Source organism: Lynx rufus, unplaced genomic scaffold, assembly GCF_022079265.1.
Source record: "Lynx rufus isolate CCGP_SWC_20201006 ecotype Redwood Valley unplaced genomic scaffold, mLynRuf1.p SCAF_22, whole genome shotgun sequence".
Lineage (NCBI taxonomy): Eukaryota > Metazoa > Chordata > Mammalia > Carnivora > Felidae > Lynx > Lynx rufus.
The window spans coordinates 23,166,297-23,189,121 of NW_025814837.1; the positions used below are offsets into that span (position 1 = coordinate 23,166,297).

General features: G+C 43.7%; 1 protein-coding gene across 2 annotated transcripts; it reads left to right on the forward strand.

The window, feature by feature from the left end:
• Window positions 1-1,139: 1,139 nt before the first annotated feature.
• Window positions 1,140-9,577, forward strand: TGIF1 (TGFB induced factor homeobox 1). Of its 2 annotated transcripts, none has more exons than XM_047087051.1 (4): window positions 1,140-1,225; window positions 1,756-2,079; window positions 7,477-7,703; window positions 8,505-9,577. In XM_047087051.1, exons 2-4 carry the CDS (start codon window positions 2,064-2,066, stop codon window positions 9,078-9,080), a joined length of 819 nt encoding a protein of 272 aa, XP_046943007.1. In that variant the 5' UTR covers window positions 1,140-1,225; window positions 1,756-2,063; the 3' UTR covers window positions 9,081-9,577. The 2 variants fall into 2 exon arrangements, with proteins under 2 accessions (XP_046943007.1, XP_046943006.1); XM_047087050.1 differs by having other exon boundaries at window positions 1,208-1,644.
• Window positions 9,578-22,825: the final 13,248 nt, after the last annotated feature.

The window sequence follows — 22,825 nt, forward strand, 5'->3', positions numbered from 1 at the left end:
GCCCAGGGAAGGAACTGCGCTCCAGCAAGTTGCAGACTAGCTTCCAGGCTGGTGGTTTCCCCTAGGACCATGTTTCCCCCCCTCTGCCGTTTTAGATGTGTGTTCTCATAGGTGCCGAGCAGTCGGCAAACCACAGAAGAAAAAAAAAAGTCATAAGGTTGCTGCCTTCTTAGAATGACGCTTTTTTCCTTGTTTATTCATTTTAAGTCCTGTAATTGGTAAAACCACCCAAGCTTTGTAAACTCTGGCCTTAATTCACTCTCGAGGCGGGGGTGTCTTTTTTTTGGGGGGGGGAGGGAGAGTGGGTGGGAGGCTGGCTTTAATTTTCAGTGTGATCCTGAAACAGAGGCTCCAAAGTCTAGTTAGTCATCGTTTGGCCGCCTCAGCCCTTCTCGGGTTTAACCTTATTTCCACGGAGCTTTTCCTGCCGGCTTCTCCATCGAGGTTACAAAACAAAAACAGCACAGAGCCGAAACTGGAGGCAGACTCAGGCGCTGACGTCTCTACTAGGTTTATTTACGGTTTGGGTGTTTTTTTTTTTTTTTTAAGTGATGGGGAAAGTCTTAGAGAGGCATGCGACAGTTCGTTTACTTCAAAACAACGGGACACACACGCGAAAACTAGACCCAGTGGAGAGGGCGGGGAGGGGGCAGGCGTTTCTTGAAATCAGCCAAACAGCATCTGGTCTTTTAAAAGGGTAATCTCATCAAGGAACTCCTGTTGGAGTCCTAACTCTCAACCAAAATAAACTAACAGGAACATGTGTTTGCTCAATGGCTAGTTTCTGTTTGAAATTACCCGAGGGGAGAAAGGGTCCCCTAACAGGGTTTAAGTCCTAAAAGTAGACTGTTTACCGAAACATATGAGCAGCCCCAGTGTGGTCGCCCCCTTCCCTTAAAGGCGGCACTGCCGGGGTCGGAGGGTGGGGGTTTCAGGCCGATTTGCAGCCAGGCGGGCGCGCGCCCGGGCAGTCCCCAGGCTGAGACTTTTAAAGAGCATGTGAGCATGACAAGTGTCTGTCCGCAACGTGTTAGATTTTGAAACTGCCTTGCAATCCATTCCGGAACTCGCAGCTTTAGCCCGGGGTAACAGACATTCGCCTGGGGTGTCTGTGTCTCACTCTCCTCCCCCACCCCGCCGTAGCTGTTGGAGGAAGAGCCCCGGGAGGAGCAGGGTGCGACGCGCCGCGCCCGCGTGTCAATGGCAGCCGCGCATTCTGGAAGAAGTTGGTTCTTGTCCTGAATACTTTTCCTACGGTGCCCCGCCCCTTGAATCAGAAGCAGCTGTCTTCTCCTTGCGGCTAGAGAGGGACGGTGGAGTTTGGGGCAGCTGTCAAAAACGAGAGGGAAGCCTTTTCTTCCCTGGGGTGGAGGAGGGGGCAGCATTTTTCCATCTGTTGCAATTTCCTAACCAAACGCACCCTCGCCAGCCCAAGGAAGAAAGGCCCAAAGGAGAAACCCGGGCATTAGGCTGGTGCAGCCGCCGCCGCCGAGCGAGGGATGCGGGCGGCGTGCGCGCGGCAGGGAGGAAGGATCGGGTTTCTGGGCTCAGCAGCCCCCACGAGGGACGGGTGACAGCGGCTAGCCAGGCGCGGAGTGAGGCAGCGCGGCCGGGGCGCTCGGTGCCGGCCTCCCTGCCTGGAAGGTGCGGGGGAGGGGCGGAGGAGCAGCGGGGCGGGCGGGGGACGGGGCGGGCGGCTGGGGGCGGAGGCAGGACCTCCTGTACCTTCCCTCTTTGCCTCTCTCACTCTGACAGCGCCGAGGTACGCCGAGCAGGAGCGGGGAACAAAGGAGACGAGTGGGGAGGGGAGCGAGTTGGGCGAAGGAGAGCCCCCGGACGACTGCCAGAAGATCCCGGCAGGAGGAAGCCCAAGTGTCACTTGAATTCCACCCAAGGAGCGAGCGCCTGGGATCCGAGCGCCTTGATTAGCAATAACGGCTGAGCGCGTCCTATAAGTTAGGGGAGAGTCTGCGGGGAAGGAGGACAATCGCTTGCCCCCTCCACCCCCGCTCTTGGCCCCTCGAGACCCCAGCATCGCCTAGCGCTGGAAGGGAAGCTCCAGAATGAAAAGCAAGAAAGGTAAGACTCCACGGGCTGTGAGCGCCACGGGCGCGGGTCCGGGGAAACGTGCTCGCGGGGCCCCGCCAGGCTTGGGGCGAGAGTGACTTGGTGGACTTTTCAGCCCGGGGCTCTCAGGCAGAAACCGCGACCGTTCTCTTTGTTGAGGCTGCGTCTGAAATGGCAGTTGCTGTTTTCCTTCTAGACACAACACGAGGGGCTGTTGTGGGGAGACGGGCCTCTCCACGCTGCTGGCACGTTGTCAAGAAACACGCTCAGCGCCTTGTTTGTGCGCCTCCAAGTTTCATTGTCTCAGCCGCCACCCCACGCTCCGCGGAGCAGCCGCGTGGCTTCTCGCTGGCTCTTGCGAGCGGGGGTGTGGGCCCAGGTCGGGGGGACCCCCGCCCCGATTCTCCCGGGCTGGACCCGGGGCGGTCGGGACCACCGAGCGGCGGCGCCTTTGTCTGAAAGTTGGGCTCCCGGGCCCCCACTCCCTCCCAGCTGGGCCCCGGCACAATCTTCGCTGGGGATGGGGTGTTTTCACAATCGAAAGAATGCGCCTCTGGCCCCCAAACCGCCCTCGGGTATCGGTAGCTTTGGAAAGCTAGACTTGTAAAAACTCCCAGCCTCTGAAAGTTTTCCCACGATGAATTTGGGGCGAGATGAAGAGTTAGGACTGAGGGCAAACAGCTTAAAGCAGCGTGTGGTCAGAACGAGTCCAAGTGTGACAAGCAGGCTTGGTTGTAAGTGCACAGAGTGAGTCTGTCATTGTTTCCACGAAGCGTCCTGGAAGCGTTACAACTAAAACTTGCCGTCAGTCTGGTTTAAAAACAAAATACACAGAAAGAAAGAAAAAAAACAACCCACCGCCCCGAAAGGTCAAAGAATGTTAACTCCCCTTTGAAGTTAACTTTTGGGTCCCTGGCTGGGAGGTACCCCGAACGTTCCGTGGTGAGCCAGAGTTGGCTTTTCTGTTGTGATTTATGTGGAGTGGTTCAAAACAGAAGTTAATCGCTCAGGGAAGCCAGCGCGGGGGTGGGTTGGGGGGGGGGCGCTGCTGCGCATGCCCAGGAGCGTCCCCGAGTTTTTGTAACTCCACATTCTTTCAGACCAGTCCAGCGTATATAGTGAAAACCCAGTATTGTTGATGGGGCGGCCTTCAACCCGGGAGGGTGCCCTCGGCCACGTTTTCATCTTGGTGTTGTGTACCTTTCATGCTGGGCCGGTGGCTTCCCAACGCGCGGAGCTTCCCAACCCGTGCCTTCCCAGCGAGAGTAAAAGCGAAGGTCAAAACCCAGGGCAGTCAGTATTTGGGGGTAGGACACCCAGCGTCCCCTCTCCGGGGGACAGTGAGAACGTGGGGGCTTAGAGGCTCGGACGTTTAACCGGGCTCGGTGAGAAACGCGTGCGGGGAGCGCCCAAAGTGGTGTCTGGAAGGCTGTGTCACCTCAACAAGGACTGACGGGTCTAGATCCCTATTGGAAGGCGTTCTCCCTCTCCCAGTGGAACTGACGGGAGTCACTTGGGGGTTTTGTTTTGGAAAAGTCGTTCTTGTGAGCCGAAAGCAAAGCTGGGCTTCCGCCGGGGGCGGGCTCCCCCCATTGTTCGGGCTCGGGTGGGGAAGGTATTCAGCAGTCCGGCGGGTCCTCCCCGGAGCGCCCCCTCGGGTACTCTGCCCCAGCGCTCCTCGTCCCCCCACCCCCGGAGCCCCCTTCGGATGCCTCCGGGTCTTCCCCCCTCCCCCCGCCCCCCAGCAGAGAAACGAGGCTGGGACTCTCCGGCCGCGGGCTGGGAATATTAGGGGTCAGCGGTCCCGGGGGCGCACGGTCCTGCTCCTGAGCGCCGGCTGACGGAAACAATGAAAGGTGACGTGTTGGAGGGGAAACTTTGCGACTGGTTCCGAGCTCGTGCGGGGGAGCCGAGACTGCTGAGATTGCCCGGTTTCTTTCCCTTTTTAGGTTTTCCCGGCAAACCCAAGGGGGGGCGGGCAGACCCCTCAGAATGTTGGGGTTCACGGCCGCGCTTCTAAGTTTCTTCTTGTAATCTGAAACTCCTGAAGCCCTCAGGTTGTACAGTTGGAGGGGCCGATTTCAGCTGGGGCTGCGGAACTCGCAAGAACAAAAGCTCCCTGGCTATCCTCCCTCCCGGGCTCCTCCCTCTCCTCTGGTCCTCCTCCGTCCTGCCTCCCCGCCCCCTTCCTAAAACGACCTCGGAGGGGGCCCGCGTTCCCGGTCTGCTCAGCCAGGACCCGGGAAGAAATCTGCCCCGCCTGGCTCGTGGAGTTGGACTGCAGTCTCTTAGAAAAGTCTGTGAAAATCTTTTCAAGTTTTCTTGAAAACAAAAGCACCTTAAACTCCATCGCAGAGCCGGGGATTTCGTCCTGGTTGGTGATAATAGTATCTCGTCTTTAGAAAGCTGAGGGTGCCAGAAAGATCTTCTCACCCAGCAAATAGCTTTAGAACAAGCAAAGGCGATTCCGTGAGGAAAATCCCCGACGTCTTTTTGCACCTAGTTCCTGACAATTTGGAATTCTTGCTTTAGAATTGCTTACTGCTGGCTGGGTCCAGCCCAGCGCACCTTGGAGTCTGTGCCTGGGGTGTTAACCACGATTGCTGCAGCATCTCCTGAGATACTCTGATCAGGAAACTTGTTAGGTTAGGTTTCCTTTTTCTAATTGTACGCTTGAACTTTTCCTTCGATTATTCCTATTTGTAGATTCTTCTCTAGCCTCTTCTAGATATTTTTAAAAGTCCAACTTCACAACCACTGTGTCTCTGGCCTTCCCTCGCTACCCCCACCCCCAGTTCCTAATAAGAAAAGATTGATTTTTAGAGCTGTGGGATCCATAGGCCATCTTGTGGCTTTCTAAACATTTCCTTGTATGTGGATGGAGTAAAAGAGGCTTGTGATCTCCCTCCCCCACCACCACATTTTTTAAAGTGTAAGCAGAGCAGGACCTTTGGAAACAGGCGGTAACCGGGAAACTTTTCAAAAGCTCTGTTACAATAGGAAATGAGTAACGTGGAAAAGTCTTTTTGTTTTTCCAAGCTGAGCCACAATCCGGAGGGAGAGTTTTAATGAAAACAGTCCTGACAGCAGCAAACGTGGTTTGTTGCCGTGAAATATCAGCTGGTGTGGCCAAGGAGCTGAAGTCTTAACTTCCTGTTACTTCAGCTTTTGTGCACATATTGGAAATATTTGTTAAGAGGTCCAGAGGCCTGGCATTCATTTATTTAAATGAACTGAGAACAGAGTAAAGTCGCTAGCGTTGCTTAACTGAAACCTGCTTTTGTGTGTCACTAACCTATTCTGAAAGATCAGGCTTCTTGTCAAACTAAACAAGCAGATCAAAGGGCAGGCTTCAGGGTTTTTTTTTTGTTTGTTTGTCTCAAACTCTTTGTTATTACCAACTTACAGTTGGGAATTCACCACTGTTCAATGAGCAAATTTTCACACTTTTTCTAGTTTAAAAGCGGGGGAGGGGGATTATAGCCTCCAGAAGAATGTCTGGCTTTTCAGACGTTGAAGAGTTTAAACAAATTGCTTTATTTAAATTTGCCTTAGTCATTCAATTACTTGACACATTTTTAAAAAGTTAGATTGCTTTATTTATCAAAGTAAATGTAAAACAGGAACTCATTTATAATTTCTTAAGGTTTTTTTCTTATTAATAGCTCTTTACCCAAATTTCAATAAAGGGTTTAAAAGTCTCTCATCTTCACAGTGAAAGCAGTTTCAGTTTTAAATGTGCCTCTTTTTTTTGTAAACTTTTTTTTTTTTTTTAAGCAGTTTCTTCTTCTGGGACGGGGAACATCAAATACCCTGCGGTTAAAATTTAGGATTCTTGTGTGTTTTATTGATAGCTGTTTGTTAAGCCTTGAGCTAAAGTGAATTTGCAAGATCATCCTACTCTTTTGTTAGAACTTGCTTTACTTTGTCTTTGGAAGGTTCCTGCGTTTTCTGTGGATACTCCCTCCGGTACGGTCTGCCCCCTGCAGTCCAAAACTAAAAATGTGTCACCAAATCAGACTCAATTAACTGTGCGCCAGCTCATAAACAAATCTTTGAATGAGTAGCTTTTTGAGTGTTCAAATGCTTTAAAAGGATGGGTTAAAAAAATTTTTTTTAATGCATCAAATGGGTTATCACTATGGGGAACATTGTTTTTATTTTTTATCAGGGCAAACCACTCTTGAGTTGCCTCTACAACATCAAGAATGCGTACCTTTCCATTTCGTGTTATTTTAATTTTCTTTATATAGAAATACGGTATTTCCAAGCATGGTATGCTTTTACATTTTAAAAATTCTAGATTGTTTTCAAAACAGAGTTCTCAGTCATTCAGAATTGCCAGTTGTGGTTTTGAAGTTCAAAATTATGTTTAAATGTTAAGGGCCAGATCTGAATTTTTGTTGACCCCAGTCTGTCATATGTAATGCAAATATTCTCTATGGCTTGTGAATTCTTAAAATTTCTGGTAGGATTAAAGTACTTACAAAGGGAGTTTCCTCTGGGGATTACGTATTCCATTTTCTTTGTCATGTAATAATTTAAGACTGAACTCTACTTATTGTTATCTAGTATTCTAGATTCCGATTAAACTGCCAGTTGAAATTTATAGGAATTTAAAAATGTAATCAGTCTGAGGTATCTTTTGACCTCTTACTCAAGTACTAGTAGTAGAAAAATATTTTTGTGTAACGAAACTGAAAACTTCAGTGATTGGTTGTATTTAGTAAAAGGTTGACCAATGCTGTCCATGAAAAGTAGGTGCCTCAGTTTTGAAGAAATGTAGGTAGCAATGAAAAAGAAATGACCATGGAGTTTGCAGAAAATGTTAAATGTATTTTGCCTTTAGAATACCAACTGGGTTGTGTGTGATTTTTTTTTTTTTTCCTCTCATAGGCATGGAAAAAATGCATGACTCTGCCTTTTTATTTCAAATCTTCAATGGACGAAGGAGGAAGAATAGCATTTAAAATGTACATTAGGACACTTGGATTGTTTTTCCTAAGTTAGCAATGACCTCAGAGAAGGTGGCTAGACACATTCCATCTGCTCTAACACCTTTCCTGTTTCGTGTGTGACAGACTATTCACTTTGAGCGCAGCTCTGTCTCTGCTGCAGTAGACTTTTCTGAGCATCATTCCAAAGGAATGTAAAAAGTTAAATTCTACAGGAAAGTGCGTATGAAAGGGCATCTAACAATTGGTGGAGAATCTGTAATGTGCCACTAGTCAAATTACGCTTGAGGCTTTGCCATGTGCTCAGAAATTTCCAGACAGAAGACACTGGTCCTGTACTTGGCTCTTGGCAGCTGAGAAAACATGGTTACACACTCAATGTCAAGAGATAAGCTTTTGCCGTAGGTGCTCCCCCGAGAAAAGCGGTTGATGGCTGACCTTTGTCCTTTACCAGGTGTTGTGGTAGCGTCCGGCAGTGAGACGGAGGATGATGACAACATGGACATCCCCCTGGACCTTTCTTCTTCTGCTGGTGCAGGCAAGAGAAGGCGCAGAGGCAACCTGCCCAAAGAGTCTGTTCAGATTCTCCGTGATTGGCTGTATGAGCACCGATACAACGCCTATCCCTCGGAGCAAGAAAAAGCATTACTGTCCCAACAAACACACCTGTCTACACTACAGGTAAGGAAAAAAGAACAGGAGGTGTATGCACATGGGTTGACTCTTTTCCTTTCCAAAGGCATTTTATAGCATTCCTGTATATCAAATCATGAAATGCCTCCCCACTGAAAAAGAAAAAAAAAAGGAAGGAATATCTTTTTCTTATAAACTTTATAGTGCTGAAAGCTAATAACTGGCTATTTAGAGAAACAGAAACCACTTGACAGTCATCTGTCAAACAACATTTCCTTTCATGCCTTAAAAGAGCCTTCTTTTATGCAGCAAACATAAAGAGGAGGTTAAATCTGCCTCTATTGCCCAGGAAACTGGTTTGATATTTAAACAAGGACAGACTTCAGTGAGGTAATTCATGTTATGCCTGTTGACACAGTCATTTGAACTGGGAAAAATCAGTAACTGGGAGGAGTGGCTCTTTTCATACAGGAAAAGTTTTCCTGTAGTTGATTAACTTAAATGCTGGGGCAGTAGGTAATAAGTTAGTTCTGGGGGAGCGTTAAAGGGTAAACTTCTCTCCCTAAAATCATTTTCAGACATTTGAGAATTTTTATCCTTTTCTTCCTCCTGAAAAGGCTTAAGGATGATGAGATGAAAAAGGGAATTTGTATTAGAAAAGGAAGAGGTTTATGGCAGGAAGCAGCTCTCTTTCTTGGCTGAGCTCAAATACCTTGAAGTAACTTTGGAAGTTCCGATTTAAGCCTTTTCACGCCTTCTTTAATGCAAAGAGAGAGATCAATTAGGCATCCCGCAGAAGGTTCTCAAAACACGTTTGCTGAGTGTTAAAGCGTACCTGTATGATTTCAGGTCTGTAACTGGTTCATCAACGCCCGCCGCAGGCTCCTCCCAGACATGCTGAGGAAAGATGGCAAAGATCCAAATCAGTTCACAATTTCCCGCCGTGGGGCCAAGATTTCTGAAGCGAGTTCTGTGGAGTCAGCAATGGGCATCAAAAACTTCATACCAGCTCTAGAGGAGAGCCCGTTTCATTCCTGTTCAGCTGGACCAAACCCAGCCCTGGGGAGACCACTGTCCCCCAAGTCATCATCCCCAGGATCAATATTGGCTCGCCCATCAGTGATTTGTCATACCACTGTGACTGCATTGAAGGATGTGCCTTTCTCTCTCTGCCAGCCAGTTGGTGTGGGACAAAACACAGATATACAGCAGATAGCAGCCAGCAGCTTTACAGACACCTCCCTCATGTACCCAGAGGACACGTGTAAATCTGGACCAAGTACAAATACACAGAGTGGTCTTTTCAACACTCCTCCCCCTACTCCACCGGACCTCAACCAGGATTTTAGTGGATTTCAGCTTCTAGTGGATGTTGCACTCAAACGGGCTGCAGAGATGGAGCTTCAGGCTAAACTTACAGCTTAACCCTTTTTCAAGCAAAACAATTTTCACAAATGTTATGATTGTCGGGGTGATGGCAAGAGATGAACTGCATTATTTTATATATTTTTTTATTAATATTTGCACATGGGATTGCTAAAGTGAAGCTTCCTGTTACTGAGATGTCTTCAATGGAATACAGTCATTCCAAGAACTATAAACTCAAAGCTACTGTAGAAACAAAGGGTTTTCTTTTTTAAATGTTTCTTGGTAGATTATTCATAATGTGAGATGGTTCCCAAGATCATGTGATTTTTCCCTCTCTCTCTCTCTCTCTTTCCCCCCTTCCCTTTTTTTGTTGGTTTTTTTTTTTTCCCCAGACTGTGCAATACTTAGAGAACCTATAGCATCTTCTCATTCCCACGAGGAACAGGATGCCCACATACTGTCTAATTAATAAATCTTCAGTTTTTTTCAAACAAGTATGAATCTAGTTGATTGACACCTTTTTTTCATGACATAATAAAATATTTTCTTTAAAATTTACTGTAATGCAGAGTATTTTATTGAGGAGGCACTTAAAAAGGAATAGGAATGTAGCACCCAATGAGCAGGAAGTTGGGGGTAGGGTGGAGTGTGACTTAGGGGGTGTCACCAGCTCTTTGAAGAACCGTGGACAACAAGCTAGTATGTATAAACAGGATGTGTGATATTTACTCTTGATAGGAGCTATAAGCAGGCCCTTAAATCTTTACTTAAAACTGAATGACAAATTGAAATGAATCATTCCATCGGTGCTTAGCTAACCACTAAATCCCTTGGTGATCTGTCCTGCATATTTTAGGACATGGCCAGTGTTGAAACAAGGTCTCGAAGCACCTGATTATGGCTTAAGTTTTCAGAAGCAAACAACCCAAGCAGTCCCTCAGCATTCCCCTCTTTCACATTACCCTTTAAATTAATCTTTATTAACTGGTACAGGTAGGTTAGTCTCTACATTCAAATATAGCCTTAATTTGTACTGAAATCACCTTTGAAAACCTAAAGCATTTTCTTAAGTGATTAAAACAGTGGGGTTCTGTCTTCCACGGGATTGTTAGTATATGAGGTTTGTTTTGTAAGGTCACAGTTGGTGAAAACTGGTGCCATACACAAGTGGAGTTTGTTGGGATAGACAATTACTTACGAGGCCAGGATAGCCAGAAGGGAATTGGTGGTGTTCCTTTCACTTACATGGTTGACCAGAGTTGTCACATGCCACAAAACCATTCTTTGGAGTCATGCTTAGTATGAGGTTTCTTTGTTATTATAGTCATGGACTTTCCAGCCCTGCTCCAGCTATGAATTGTCTAACTTTGAGAGAACGTCACAGCCTCTGTACTGTTGAGAGAAAGTGGAAAAACTTCCAAATTTAAGTTTGTCTAATTTTGTAAACCTATTAAGGAAGTCCCTACTGTAGAAAGAGCTAAACTCAAAGGCTTGTAAGTAGGAAAGAAACACGAATCAGGAAAACTAAGAGGTGTAAAAAAATAAGTGAGCTGAAGGTGTGGTGATGTAGCCTGTGCTGAGCCATCAGTGGGCTGGTGCCAGCTACCTCAGGGTCACAGAAATAGATATAAACCAAAAAAAAAAAAAAAAAAAAGAAGAAGAAAGAAAGGAAGAATAGTAAAGTAAATTAAAGGAAGGTATAAAATAAAAATGAAATGAACAAACCTGCTCTAACAGCTAGATCAAAGGCTGAAATTCTTTGAGTACAGATAAGGGAGACCAGCAAATCCTGAAAGACTTCCCTGGTTAAGATGTTTCATTAATCATACTAGCAGGGGGAGAGAAGGAACCCTGGGAGTGATTTAAAAGAAAAATGTCAAGGGTCAGATGAAGCCCAAAGGTTTACAAAAAAAAAAAGGTCCTCCCAAACTGCCTGTTTTATTTGAGTTTTTTTTCCCTCTTGAGGTTGATATATATCATGGTTGATAATAACTGGTGTGTAATAAATGTAAACCATTAAAAAAACCAAAACAGGTAAATGTAACTGGAATGCTAAATGTAAAAGGCCACATAACTGTTGAAGCCAAATAGAAATGAATTTTGTGCTTAGTATTTACATGATCTTTTTTCATTTACTTACTTTTAAGCTATTTGTGTTTTTGTGTTTAAAGTGCATCCCTTTTAGATAGGATACTGTTGAATTTTGCTTTTTTTAAATCTAGCTAACAATCTCTGCCTTTTACTTGGTGTGTATACTTGATTTATTTTTAATTTTTTGTTTCCTTTCTTAAGTTTTCATTTTAATTCCAGTTAGGTAACATACAGTGTTACATATATTTAATATAATTTTTGATATGTTTGGATTTACTTTCCATTTAGGTTTTTTCTCCCTCTGTTTCTCTTTTCCTGCCTTCTTTCAGGTTAATTGAATATTTCTAGTATTTCCTTTTAATTTTTCTATTGGCTTATAAACTATACTCTTTTTTAATGGTTGTTCTGGGGATTACAATATACATCTTTAAATTATCACAATCTATTTAGGGCTTATATACCCTCGTATAAAATATAGCACTTACAGCAGTATAATTACAGCAGTATAATTCATTCAGTCCTTTTGTTTTATATGTATATTATAGCTAGATACATAATCTGACGGTAAAATGGTCTAATTTTTGTTTTAAACAAGCCCATGTTTCTTTGAAAATTAAAGGAAAAGGGAATGTGTATAGATTTTTATATTTGTTAAATATTGATCATTTCTGGTGCTCTTCCTGTGAATCCAAAAGACATGTTATCATTTCTCTTCAGCTTAAAGAATTTCCTTGAGAACTGTGCAGGCCTGCTTGTGACAAATTGTCTGTTTTTGTTCATTGAAAATGACTTTTATTTTACTTTCATCTTTGAAGGACAGTTGCACTAAAGATAGAATTCTGGGTTGATGGTTTTTGCTTTTTGTTTTTTTTCCATCACTTTAAAGGCGTTTGTTTTCTGGCTTCCATTGTTTGGGATGATACATCAATTTGTCACTTGTATCATTTTCTTGTATGTAATGTGTTTCTCTGGCTCTTTTTGTATTTTAGCAGTTTGATTATGATGTGCTTAGGTATGGTTTTGTTTGTGCTGCTTGGGGTTTGTTGAACTTATTGAAACTGTAGGTTGATGCTTTGTTTTATTTTGTTTTTTTACCAAATTTGAGAAATTTTGGCCATTATTTAATTTTTTTTTTCTGCTTTCTTCTCTCTAGAGCTTTAGTAGACTTATATTAATCACTTAACATTGTCCTACATGTCTCCAGGCTGTTTTTCTTCATTCTTTCATTTCTTTATTTTTCAAATTGAATAATTTGTATTAAGTTTTTAAAAAAAATGTTATTTATTAGGAGAGAGAGAGAGAGAGGGAGAGAGCGAGTATAAGTGGGGGAGGGGCAGAGAGAGGTAGAGAGAATCCCAAACAAGCTCTACCCTGTAAGCACAGAGCCTGATGCAGGGGCTCTACCTCAGGAACCTTGAAGTCATGTCCTGAGCTGAAATCAAGAGTGGGATGCTTAACCAACTGAGTCACGCAGGCGCCCCATGTATGGAGGTATTTTTAATTCACTAATTACTGTCTCCAGTGAATTTTCATTCAGTTATTATATTTTTTGCATATATAATTTTCATTTGGTTCTTTTTTCTATTTCTCTGTTGAGATTTCCCCATCAGTTTATTAATTACAAGTAAATTTTCTTATGAGCTATTTATAATAGGGGCTTTAAGTATTTGTTAATTAACATGTCATAATCAGAGTCGCTGACTGCCCTTTGCTTCAGGAAAGGTCACATTATTTTTTTGCTAGTCTGGTGATTTTTTTACTATATGTTGGACATTATAGATGATACATTAATAAGGATTCTGGATTCTGCTACATTCCTCTAAAGAATGTTATTTTTGTTCTGGCAGGCCGTTCTTTTGGCTGGGCTGAAACTTCAAAATCTGTTTTTCCTGTAGTAAATAGTAGCTTAAATGTCTGATCAGTTCTTTCAGCTTCCAGCTGTTGCCTTTCAAGTGAGTGCCCTGGGATCTCCCTGCACAAGCCGACCAAGGATTTGGACAGTTTAGATTCAGAGTTTGAGATTTGTTCCTTCTTTTCCCTCCTTTCCAGGATTCCTCTCCTAACTTTCCATCTGATCTGCCAACTCCAACTCTGCCCTTAATATCTCAGGCCACCGAGGCTGCAGTTTTCTGCCACCTTCTAGCCTTTTGAAGGAGGAGGAGAGCCCTCAGGCAGCAAGCCACAGCTTGCATGTCTTATGCCCTGAAGTTCCCTTCTTGTAAGGGTAAACAACCCTCTAGTTTCTACCTGCTTTAGGTCACTCTCCAGGCCTCCAATAGCTTTCTGTTTAATTTTTTGCTCACATTTTGCTATCATTGCCTATAGGGAAGTTAGTCTGAAAAGAAAAGAAATGGCTCCACCATTACTAGAAACTAGAATTTTACTATAGTTAAAGTTCTCAAATTTATCTGCACATTGGAATCACCTGGAAAGCTTAAAAACCAAACAAATAAACGAAAACTTGTGGCTTGGTTTATTAGCCACTGTTTCTCTACATAAGTAGAACAAACACTAGGAGTTGACAATTCATTCTCTATCCATACTTTAAGAAAATTACTTTTTTTCTTTTTGTTGAAATATTAGACAATTTTTGTAAAAAAAAATGTAATTTGATGAAGAATTATCATTTAGGTCAAGTTGGCCAATTAGAGTTTAATGTAATTTGGTATTTGACACTGGGTTCATACTATAGTATAATAAACACAGTCCATGCAACATGTAAAACTAAGCCACTAACAAATAGTCCTAATAGTGCAGGAAGATGAACATGCATTTGTATCAAATGAAAAAATAAAGTTTATCTCTGGAAAATTGGCCAGAGTAAAAAGCAATGTTCTGAAATCAGGTTTAGGTCTTATTAAACTCATTAAGAGAAGGATATGTCGAATCTTGACCCCTAACAAAAATGGACTGCCATCTGAGATGAGTTTTATGATTCAGAGACTGAAAAAATACTCAACAGATACTTTGTGGCCGAAGAAATAGTGGCAATTTATGGTTGATGGTCACAAAAGAACAGCTAATAAATAAGGAAAGCATGATAAAGTGATGAATACAGCAATAGGTACTACAAGGATTTCATCAAATGTGAAGGAGACAGTTTTTGAGTGAAATGTTTTATGACATTAATAGAACATGCCAGCTTTGAAGCACTGTATGGTTGACTTGCAAATGAAACCAAATCCCATGGTGGGAACGTATTTGTAAATTCATTAAAAACATTTTTTTTTTCCAATGTAATTCATTTGTGAGAGACAGCGAGTAAGTGGGGGAGGAGCACAGAGAGAGGGAAACACGGAATCTGAAGCAGGCTCCAAGCTGTCAGCACAGAGCCCAACGCGGGGCTCAAACTCACGAACCACAAGATCATGACCTGAGCTGAAGTCAGACGCTTAACTGACTGAGCCACCTAGGCGCCCCGAGCACTGGGAATGTATTTATAGACAGGCATTTAACTAATAGCATACAGGTAAGGAAAATGAAACCGTAGAGGGGTTTCAGAAGAAAACTGTTACCTTAGGAAGCTTTGCCAGCTTGGGTTTGTTGTTTTCTAATATCTCAAAATATTTTTTTTATAAATAAAATGACTGCAACTTGAATCTATTCACATTTGATTGGATCAGTCTATTTTATGATCTAAGGACAAATTCAGCTCTTGGAAGAGCTGCATTATTTCAAATTATTGCATATATTTTTAATATAGTTTTATAAACTATATTATAAATTAATTCTATAATTTTAATGTGAGGATAGGGCTTTCACAGACTGTAAATAGATAAGCAAAAGATAGTCATTTAACTTGTCGCATATTTTTTTTTCAAAAAAAACCTGTCTTGCTACCTTTTGACTTGTTACTCTATCTGATCATTAATGTTTCGTTGCTTAAAGTTCTTGCCAATGATTTTTGTTTTGAAATTTGATTCATTCAAATGATTCTGTGAAAAGCCAATGTGTATTACATTAGTTAACGTTTCCCCCCAGCTTATGTGTATAGTAAATCTCCACAGTCTATAACATTACTTATCAACAGTCCTTTCAGTTGTAATGTTTTCTATAAATACATCATCTGTAAACCCCATATTACAATGAAAAATGTGAGATTAATTAGGAAAGAAAAAGAACAATATTTACTAAACACTTTATATTATTTGTTTTATTAGTATTGTAATACTTATCGGACAGTTTATATGCATATCTCATTTAGTCCTTACAACCCTGATGGGAGAGGTTATTCCCATGATGCAGCTAAGGAAACTGGGACTCACCCAAATTCAACTCGTCTGTGGTTACTGGCTAATAGAGCCTGCGTTCACTAGGTGAGTCTGCAAAGCTCTCCCTCCTTCCACGCACTATGCCTAAAACGAAAGAACTTGGAACTGTCCCATTTTTATCATACTGTTGTTCAATAAAGATTTGATGGCTGCTTTGGCAGATGATCACATGCAGGTTTTATTTTCTAAGTACCTCAATTTATTTTTCTGCTGTCTTATCAAACTCCCTGCCGACACCCATTGCTTTACCCTTTGGCCATCTCTGCTTCTCAGGGAGACTTGCCGGAATTGACACATCCTCTTGATTTCCTAAATCCTAAGACTAGCCGGAGCCTGAAATAATGAACTCTCCAATGCCAAGAAATCGGTCTTCTAGCTTCTCTGTGTAAGTCTTAACACCTAATCTCTGATTCAGTGCATTTCATTTCCCTTTCTAAGTATCAGCTTTCTGAGCCTGCAACCTCGGGGCTACTACTTTTTTTTAAGTACGTGTTTGTTTGGGGTGATTTTTTGTTTTTTGTTTTGTTTTTTGACTCAGAAACTTTAGACTTATCCTAGTGTCTATAGTTACTCTGTGCTGCTCCTTTCAATTTCCTCTGTACAAAAATTAAGTCTTTTAAGACTTCTCGGGGATGAAGGCATAGCTTCAAGAAGTAATAAACACTCCTTTTAAAAGGAAAGTGAAGATTTATGACAGTGCCTTTCCACTCTTCTCTCCTCCAACCCAAAAACATCACCTTTTTTGAAGCAAGGCCGCGTAAGCTGATTAGAGCCAGAGGTCTTAAATGGTACACACCAGGGGGCAAAGATCAGCTTTAAAATAAATACCTCCAAGCAAAGAAAACAAAGCAGAACATTATTTCCCTTTCAGAGAACCTAAGATATAGCAGGAAAAAACTTTGTGCAAGTTTTCTAATGGACTGCCACCTAGAAGCTCGACTAAAAAGTTGACTTTATTTGGTGAAACGTGTGGCTATTCACAGGCAGGTGCGCTCTGATTCACCAACTCCGTGTTAACTTGAACCTGCAGAGGTACCTTTGATCAGCTCCCCGAGAGCCTCTCTGGCTTCCCGACTTGGCTCCGCAAACTTCAAAAGAACTGTAAAGCAGACTCTAATCTCAGCCTTCCTGTTTCTGCGTCTGCCCACTGGGTTCACATAACAGCATGTTTTCCTTGAAGGACGTTTTCCACGATTATACTGACTGTCATACTGTTAAACCTGCATCCAGGTACAGGGATTCCTCCTTTTTGTAACTCAATCTCTGCAAATGGTTTCTTGGGCTCATTCGCAGTGACATTTATGTGATTATGCAAATCAATGACTGCTGGCCTGATGCTGGAAGTAATACTTCAGTTTAGGGGAACTCTGTTATCAGTAAAGCAGCTAGTAAGTGCGACAGATTCTGTCCATGAAGATGACACACAGACAACAGATCTGGATATCAGTTGGGACTCTGACAGTGGATTGGGAGTGTTGAGTTACAAACATAACAATGTCCCTTACCAGGGGATCCCAAGACATATTTATATTTCAAGAGCATCTCACCACCTCAAGCATGAATGGTCAGATAACATCCAGTCTTCTTTTTAAATTTTTATTTATTATTATTTTTTAAAAGTTTTTATTTGGGGCGCCTGGGTGGCGCAGTCGGTTAAGCGTCCGACTTCAGCCAGGTCACGATCTCGCGGTCCGTGAGTTCGAGCCCCGCGTCAGGCTCTGGGCTGATGGCTCGGAGCCTGGAGCCTGTTTCCGATTCTGTGTCTGCCTCTCTCTCTGCCCCTCCCCCGTTCATGCTCTGTCTCTCTCTGTCCCAAAAATAAATAAACGTTGAAAAAAAAAATTTTTAAAAAAAAAAATAAAAAAAAAATAAAAAAATAAAAAAAAAAAGTTTTTATTTAATTATTTTGAGAGAGACGAAGACAGCGTGAGTGGGGAAGAGCAGAGAGAGGGAGAGAGAGAATCCCAAGCAGGCTCTGCACAGCCAGCACAGAGCCCGACACAGGGCTCAAATCCATGAACCCACAAGATCATGACCTAAGCCGAAATCAAGAATCGTATGATTAGGGGCGCCTGGGTGGCGCAGTCGGTTAAGCGTCCGACTTCAGCCAGGTCACGATCTCGCGGTCCGGGAGTTCGAGCCCCGCGTCGGGCTCTGGGCTGATGGCTCAGAGCCTGGAGCCTGTTTCCGATTCTGTGTCTCCCTCTCTCTCTGCCCCTCCCCCGTTCATGCTCTGTCTCTCTCTGTCCCAAGAAAAATAAATAAACGTTGAAAAAAAAAAAAAATTTTTAAGAATCGTATGATTAACTGACTGAGCCACCCAGGCATTCCTGGTCTTCTTTTTTTAAGCTGATCTCTCAGCCTTTTGACACTCAGCTACAAGATAAGACTTACCCTTGGGCTTCATTGCCCTTTCAAAGCCCATACAGTTTTGGCCTCCAAGATTTTGTGCCCCTGCCTTTGGATTTTTAAAAAATGCTCTATTTTTGACATTGCATTGCGAGGTATTTTAGAACAAGTGGGGGTGTAGGTGAAAGAGAAATCGAACTTGTGAAGTCTCAAGCAAGTTACTTGGCATCGCGCAAAGCCTGGGTTTCGCCTCTACGTCCGGTCAAAATAAATACCTAAAGTGGAAACCCTTAAAAGTTTTAGAGCAAAGCAGATTGACCTACAAATACATGTTGTCAGTGCATGTTAGATAGAAGGAATCTACCTGTCCACACCCACCATTACCTGGGCCGGGTTCAGAGTCCCGGCTTCCACATTGCCTCCTGGCAGGTGAACGCTCCCATACCAGCTGCAGCCTTTGATCTGGTCCGGCCAACTCCACCCTTCCTGTTCTTCCCACCTCCTGGCTGCCTTTCTTACAATAGCTGCCGTTCAATTTCCTTCCCCCACTCTTAGTGCCGTCTTCCTTTCTTCTCTCTTGTTATTCAGGAAAAGTGGTGTGAAAGCTTCAGAAACAGGTTGTAGGCTAGAGAGAGTGGTGGCCCTGCTGAAGAAGGTATTCATCCTCTGTCTCTCAGACAAAGCGGTTTGAATTTCTACCTCGGGCACCATTCCTGCGGAGTTCAAAATAACACCAGTTCTTCCTTACTAAGGGGCTGACCATCCAGAGAGATTGGCTTTCTCTTTCCTGTGGGTTCGCTTAAGAGAAATACTCTGAAGAGATCTCATTTTGCCTTTTGTGATTTTTGTTGTTGTTGTTGTTCTGGTGAACAAAGCTAAATGTATGATGACAGTGACAGAAACAGAGGCATAATTTTCATTGTTTTCTTGGAGGTAGAAGGACTTTTCGGGGTCATTGAGATGAGAGGAGAAAACTGGGGTCGTCTGTTAGTCAACCTTTTCAAGTTATGTGACTTCTCCAAAACTGACTCCCCTCATCTCCTTGTTTATCCTCCAGAGAATATTTTTAATATACCACAGTTGGTCTTTTACTAGAAGCAATAACTAGTCAAATAGAACCTCATTTGTCTATTCTTGAATGTCTTGCTTTCACTTCATTCCCTAGTTACTTGAGGACAATGTCTCTCCTTCAACTCTTCTTTCTTTGCTCTTTGTTCTCCTTTTCTCTTTCTTTATCCCCCTGTTTAAATTTGTTTGTCAGCTTATTATAAAAATTTTTTTAATGTGTATGTATTTTTGAGAAAGACAGAAAGAGAGAGACACAGAGAGGCAGAGAGTGAGCGGGGGAAGGTCAGAGAGAGAGGGAAACACAGAATTTGAAGCAGGCTCCAGGTTCAGAGCTGTCAGCACAGAGCCCGACGTGGGGCTTGAACTCATGAACTGTGAGATAATAACCTGAGCTGAAGTTACATGCTTAACCAACTGAGCCACTAGGTGCCTCTTTGTCAGCTCATTATAAAGGACAATATAAAGGATACAGATGAACAGCTAAATGAAGGGGTACATTGGGTGAGGTCCAGAAGAATCTGGAGCCGGGAGCTTCCATCCCCTTGGAGCCGCCAGGCGCCACCCCACCAGGTGCCAGTGCCTTTACCAACCCACAGGCTTCTTGCCTTTTGTGACTTTGATACACAACTGAACCTGCCCCCTGATACAGGTGGAAAAGCACTGAGCCGGACTTCAGAGGAACTAAGTGTGGTTCTAGGCCAGCATAACACTAGCTTCTCAAAGCTGATTTTCTCACCGGTAAAGCAGAGGGTAGGTTATATAGAGGATCTGCTCAGCCTCTGAAAGCACTAACCTTCTAAGGACATAAACAATAATACATATAGATCTGATAACATTGGAATCAGTAAAAGGTCCGCAAGATATTGGTCACAAGTAAAGGATTTACCGTGTGACAGAATGCAAATAAAACGTTTACTATTGGGGGGGGCACCTGGGTGACTCGGTTGGTTAAGCATCCGACTTCGGCTCAGGTCATGATCTCATGGGTTTGTGAGTTCGAGGCCCGCACTGGGTGAGTCAATGCCCCACTTCTCTCCCTCTCTCTCTCTCTGTCTCTCTGTCTCTCTCTCTCTCTGCCCCTGGTGGGATTCTGTCTCCCTCTTTCTCTGCCCATTGTTCACTCACACTCTTTCTGTCTCATAAATAAATAAATAAATAAATAAATAAATAAATAAATAAATATTTACCATTGGGGTCTCAACATGATGAAACGTTGCCTTTCTTTGGGCAAAACTATCAAGAAGGGGATTGTAACCTTCAGGGATGATGTTTCCATATAGGAAGGAGAAAATCTATGTGAAACTATTAAATTGGAGAGGCCAAGTGTTTTGTTTTGGCATAAGTGATGTAGCAGGGTGGGGAGGGGAGGTGGGGATAGGAGGGGGGGTGCCCTGAGAGGGAGGTGGAGGTGAGAAGAGGGGTGCAGAGCACCAGGCCTGTCCTGCCAGAGACCAATGGTCACGTTTGCTCTTCACTGGAGACAGAGCTTGGAGGATCTTAAGGATTTTCTGAGGATGACAGAGCTCCAGGAAAACCTATAGTTGATTAAGAAAATGACTGTAATTATAAACTTAGCGAGAATCCAGGGGGGCATTTGGAAACCAGATAGGAAAGAACCTTAAGACTCCAGGGAATAAAAATGTGAAGCCTCGCAAATTAGGATGTAGGGCTTTTATTTTATTTTTATTTTTAAAAAATGTTTATTTATTCTTGAGAGAGAGGTAGAGAATGAGCAGGGGAGGGGCAGAGAGAGAGGGAGACAGAATCCCAAGCAGGTTCTGTGCTGTCAGCATAAAGCCCCACAAGGGGCTCGAACTCACAAACTGCGAGATCATAACCTGATCTGAAACCAAGAGTTGGACACTTAAGTGACCGAGCCACCCAGGCACCCCAGGATGTAGGGCTTTTAAAACAGCTGTCCTTTCAGAATAGCTGGGCAAACTGTATACTTTCACGTTAAGGATGTTTGAAGCACAGTGTGAGTGTCACTTGAGATAGAGGGAGTCTCAGCTATGCAGGTCAGACAACTTGTGTGCACAAAGAACGTTTATTTTGTGTTCAGGACTCTATGAGGCAAAGGTGGCAGGGGGTTGGGGGGGTGGTGGGGCGGGCTGGCAAGAATAGAGACCTGGGAAGCCGGGGAAAAGAACACCAGTTTCTATACTCTGGCTGTGCATCGGGATCTCCTGGTGGGAGGCCTTCAAGTACAGCTATCTGGGCTCCAGCCAGGACCGGCTCCGTAACTCATAAGGCCAAGTGCAAAGTACACATGTGGGGCCCCTTCAAAGAACAATTAAAAAATACCATTAAAACTACTTGAAATCTAACGTGTTTTCCTTTCCGTCGTCCTGTCATGGTGTTTTCCATTTGCCATTTAATGTTATTTTAAGCAAAGAAAAACTACAATTTTAAGTTATTAGCATGAATTTTTACTGTTCATCGTTATATGGTGCAATGCCCGTTTTAAATGGAAACAGAAGAGCGTAAAACATATACAGGATCACCCAGATGACACCGTTTCTGTTTTGTAGCTTGTCACATGCACATATATCCTGTTGTAACTGGAAGAGTGGAAATGCTGTGTAAAAGTAGCTAATCTGTTTTTTATCTGTTTTTTTTTTTTTTTCCACTTCTTAATGTGCCCACATCCTACCAACATTCTCTACCTTTGGCCTACTGAACAAGAAAGGCCTGAAAGGAGAAGGAACTCTGGGTCATCCTTCCTTTCCCTTTCCTTTAATGTCACTATCTTCAAAGTAAGTGGTTGGCTAAGACAGGGAAGTAACAAGAGCAGAAAAGTACCTGATAGGGTTCCTTATTCATTCATGACTCTTCAAATACCACTGCTTTCTTTCTGGCTCGAATGGAAAACACGGCTTCTTGGGGCTGTGAGCCCTTCCTGCTACTCGGTTGTAAACCTAGCGCCTTAACCGGCACCCACTTTGGGTCTCGCTGATCTCCTGCTATCTCCAGTAGGGATCTTCGGAGAGTCCACTGGCATCCCGTGCTCCTGGGGCAGGGGACTGCTGACTACATGAGAAAGGGCCGGACCCGTAACTCCTCTGCTCATTGACATCCACTGCTGTCTCATTGGACTTACAAAACACAAATTCAAAGGCATACAATCATTAAGAATTTTAAGATGGTTAAAGTAATTTTTTAAAGTTTATTTATGTATTTAGAGAGAGTGAGCACGCGAGTGGGGGAGGGGCAGAGGGAGAGGGAGAGAGAGAGTATCCCAAGCAGGCTCCCTACTCTCAGCGAGGAGCCTCATTCAGGGCTCGAATCCGTGAACCGTGAGATCATGATCTGAGTCGAAATCAAAAGTTGTACGCTTGACCGACTGACTGAGCCACCCGGGCACCCCTAATTTTAAGGTGGTTATAAAGAGCGTTAAACCAAGCACAGGGCTGTCCTGAGTATGGAGCCCTGTGCAACTGCATATGGCATGTCCATGAATAGCCCTGGCTCGACTTCCGTATTTCCTACCCTAGACTTTATTTCTAACTGGAAAGTCACCTGGATTCTATGGCCAGGGCTTCTGGAACGAAGGAAAGGTGAGGGAAGTGAGGAAGAGCCAGGTTCCATCAATGCTGCTAAAGGTCTGGGTGAAACCACAGAAGGAAAGGAACTCCGGGTTACCCTTTCTTTCCCTTTCCTTCTATGTCTCACGGTCAGTGTATGTTGAAGGTTCACCACAAGTAAGCCACAGGCCGGCACGGGCGAGAGGGAGGCAGAGGATCCCACGCAGGTTCTGTGTTGACAGCTTAAAGCCTGATGTATGTTTCACACGAGATCATGACCTGAGCTGAAGCCGGACACTCAACCAACTGAGCCACCCAGGGGCTCCTACTTTACCCTGTATTCAGACCCAAATCTAGATTAGGTGGTATCCAAACTAGTTTTTGCACAACCTTTTCTGGAAATGGAAATTGAAGATAGGATTGTGGTTCGCAAAAAGAGTACTTTCAGGAGAAGCTTGCTTAAATCTATTAACTCGGGTGATAAATTGCTTTTACGGAT

Coding starts and splice junctions, on each gene's coding strand:
- TGIF1 (XM_047087051.1), top strand. Junction 7,704..8,504: donor CACACCTGTCTACACTACAG/GTAAGGAAAAAA, acceptor GTATGATTTCAG/GTCTGTAACTGGTTCATCAA.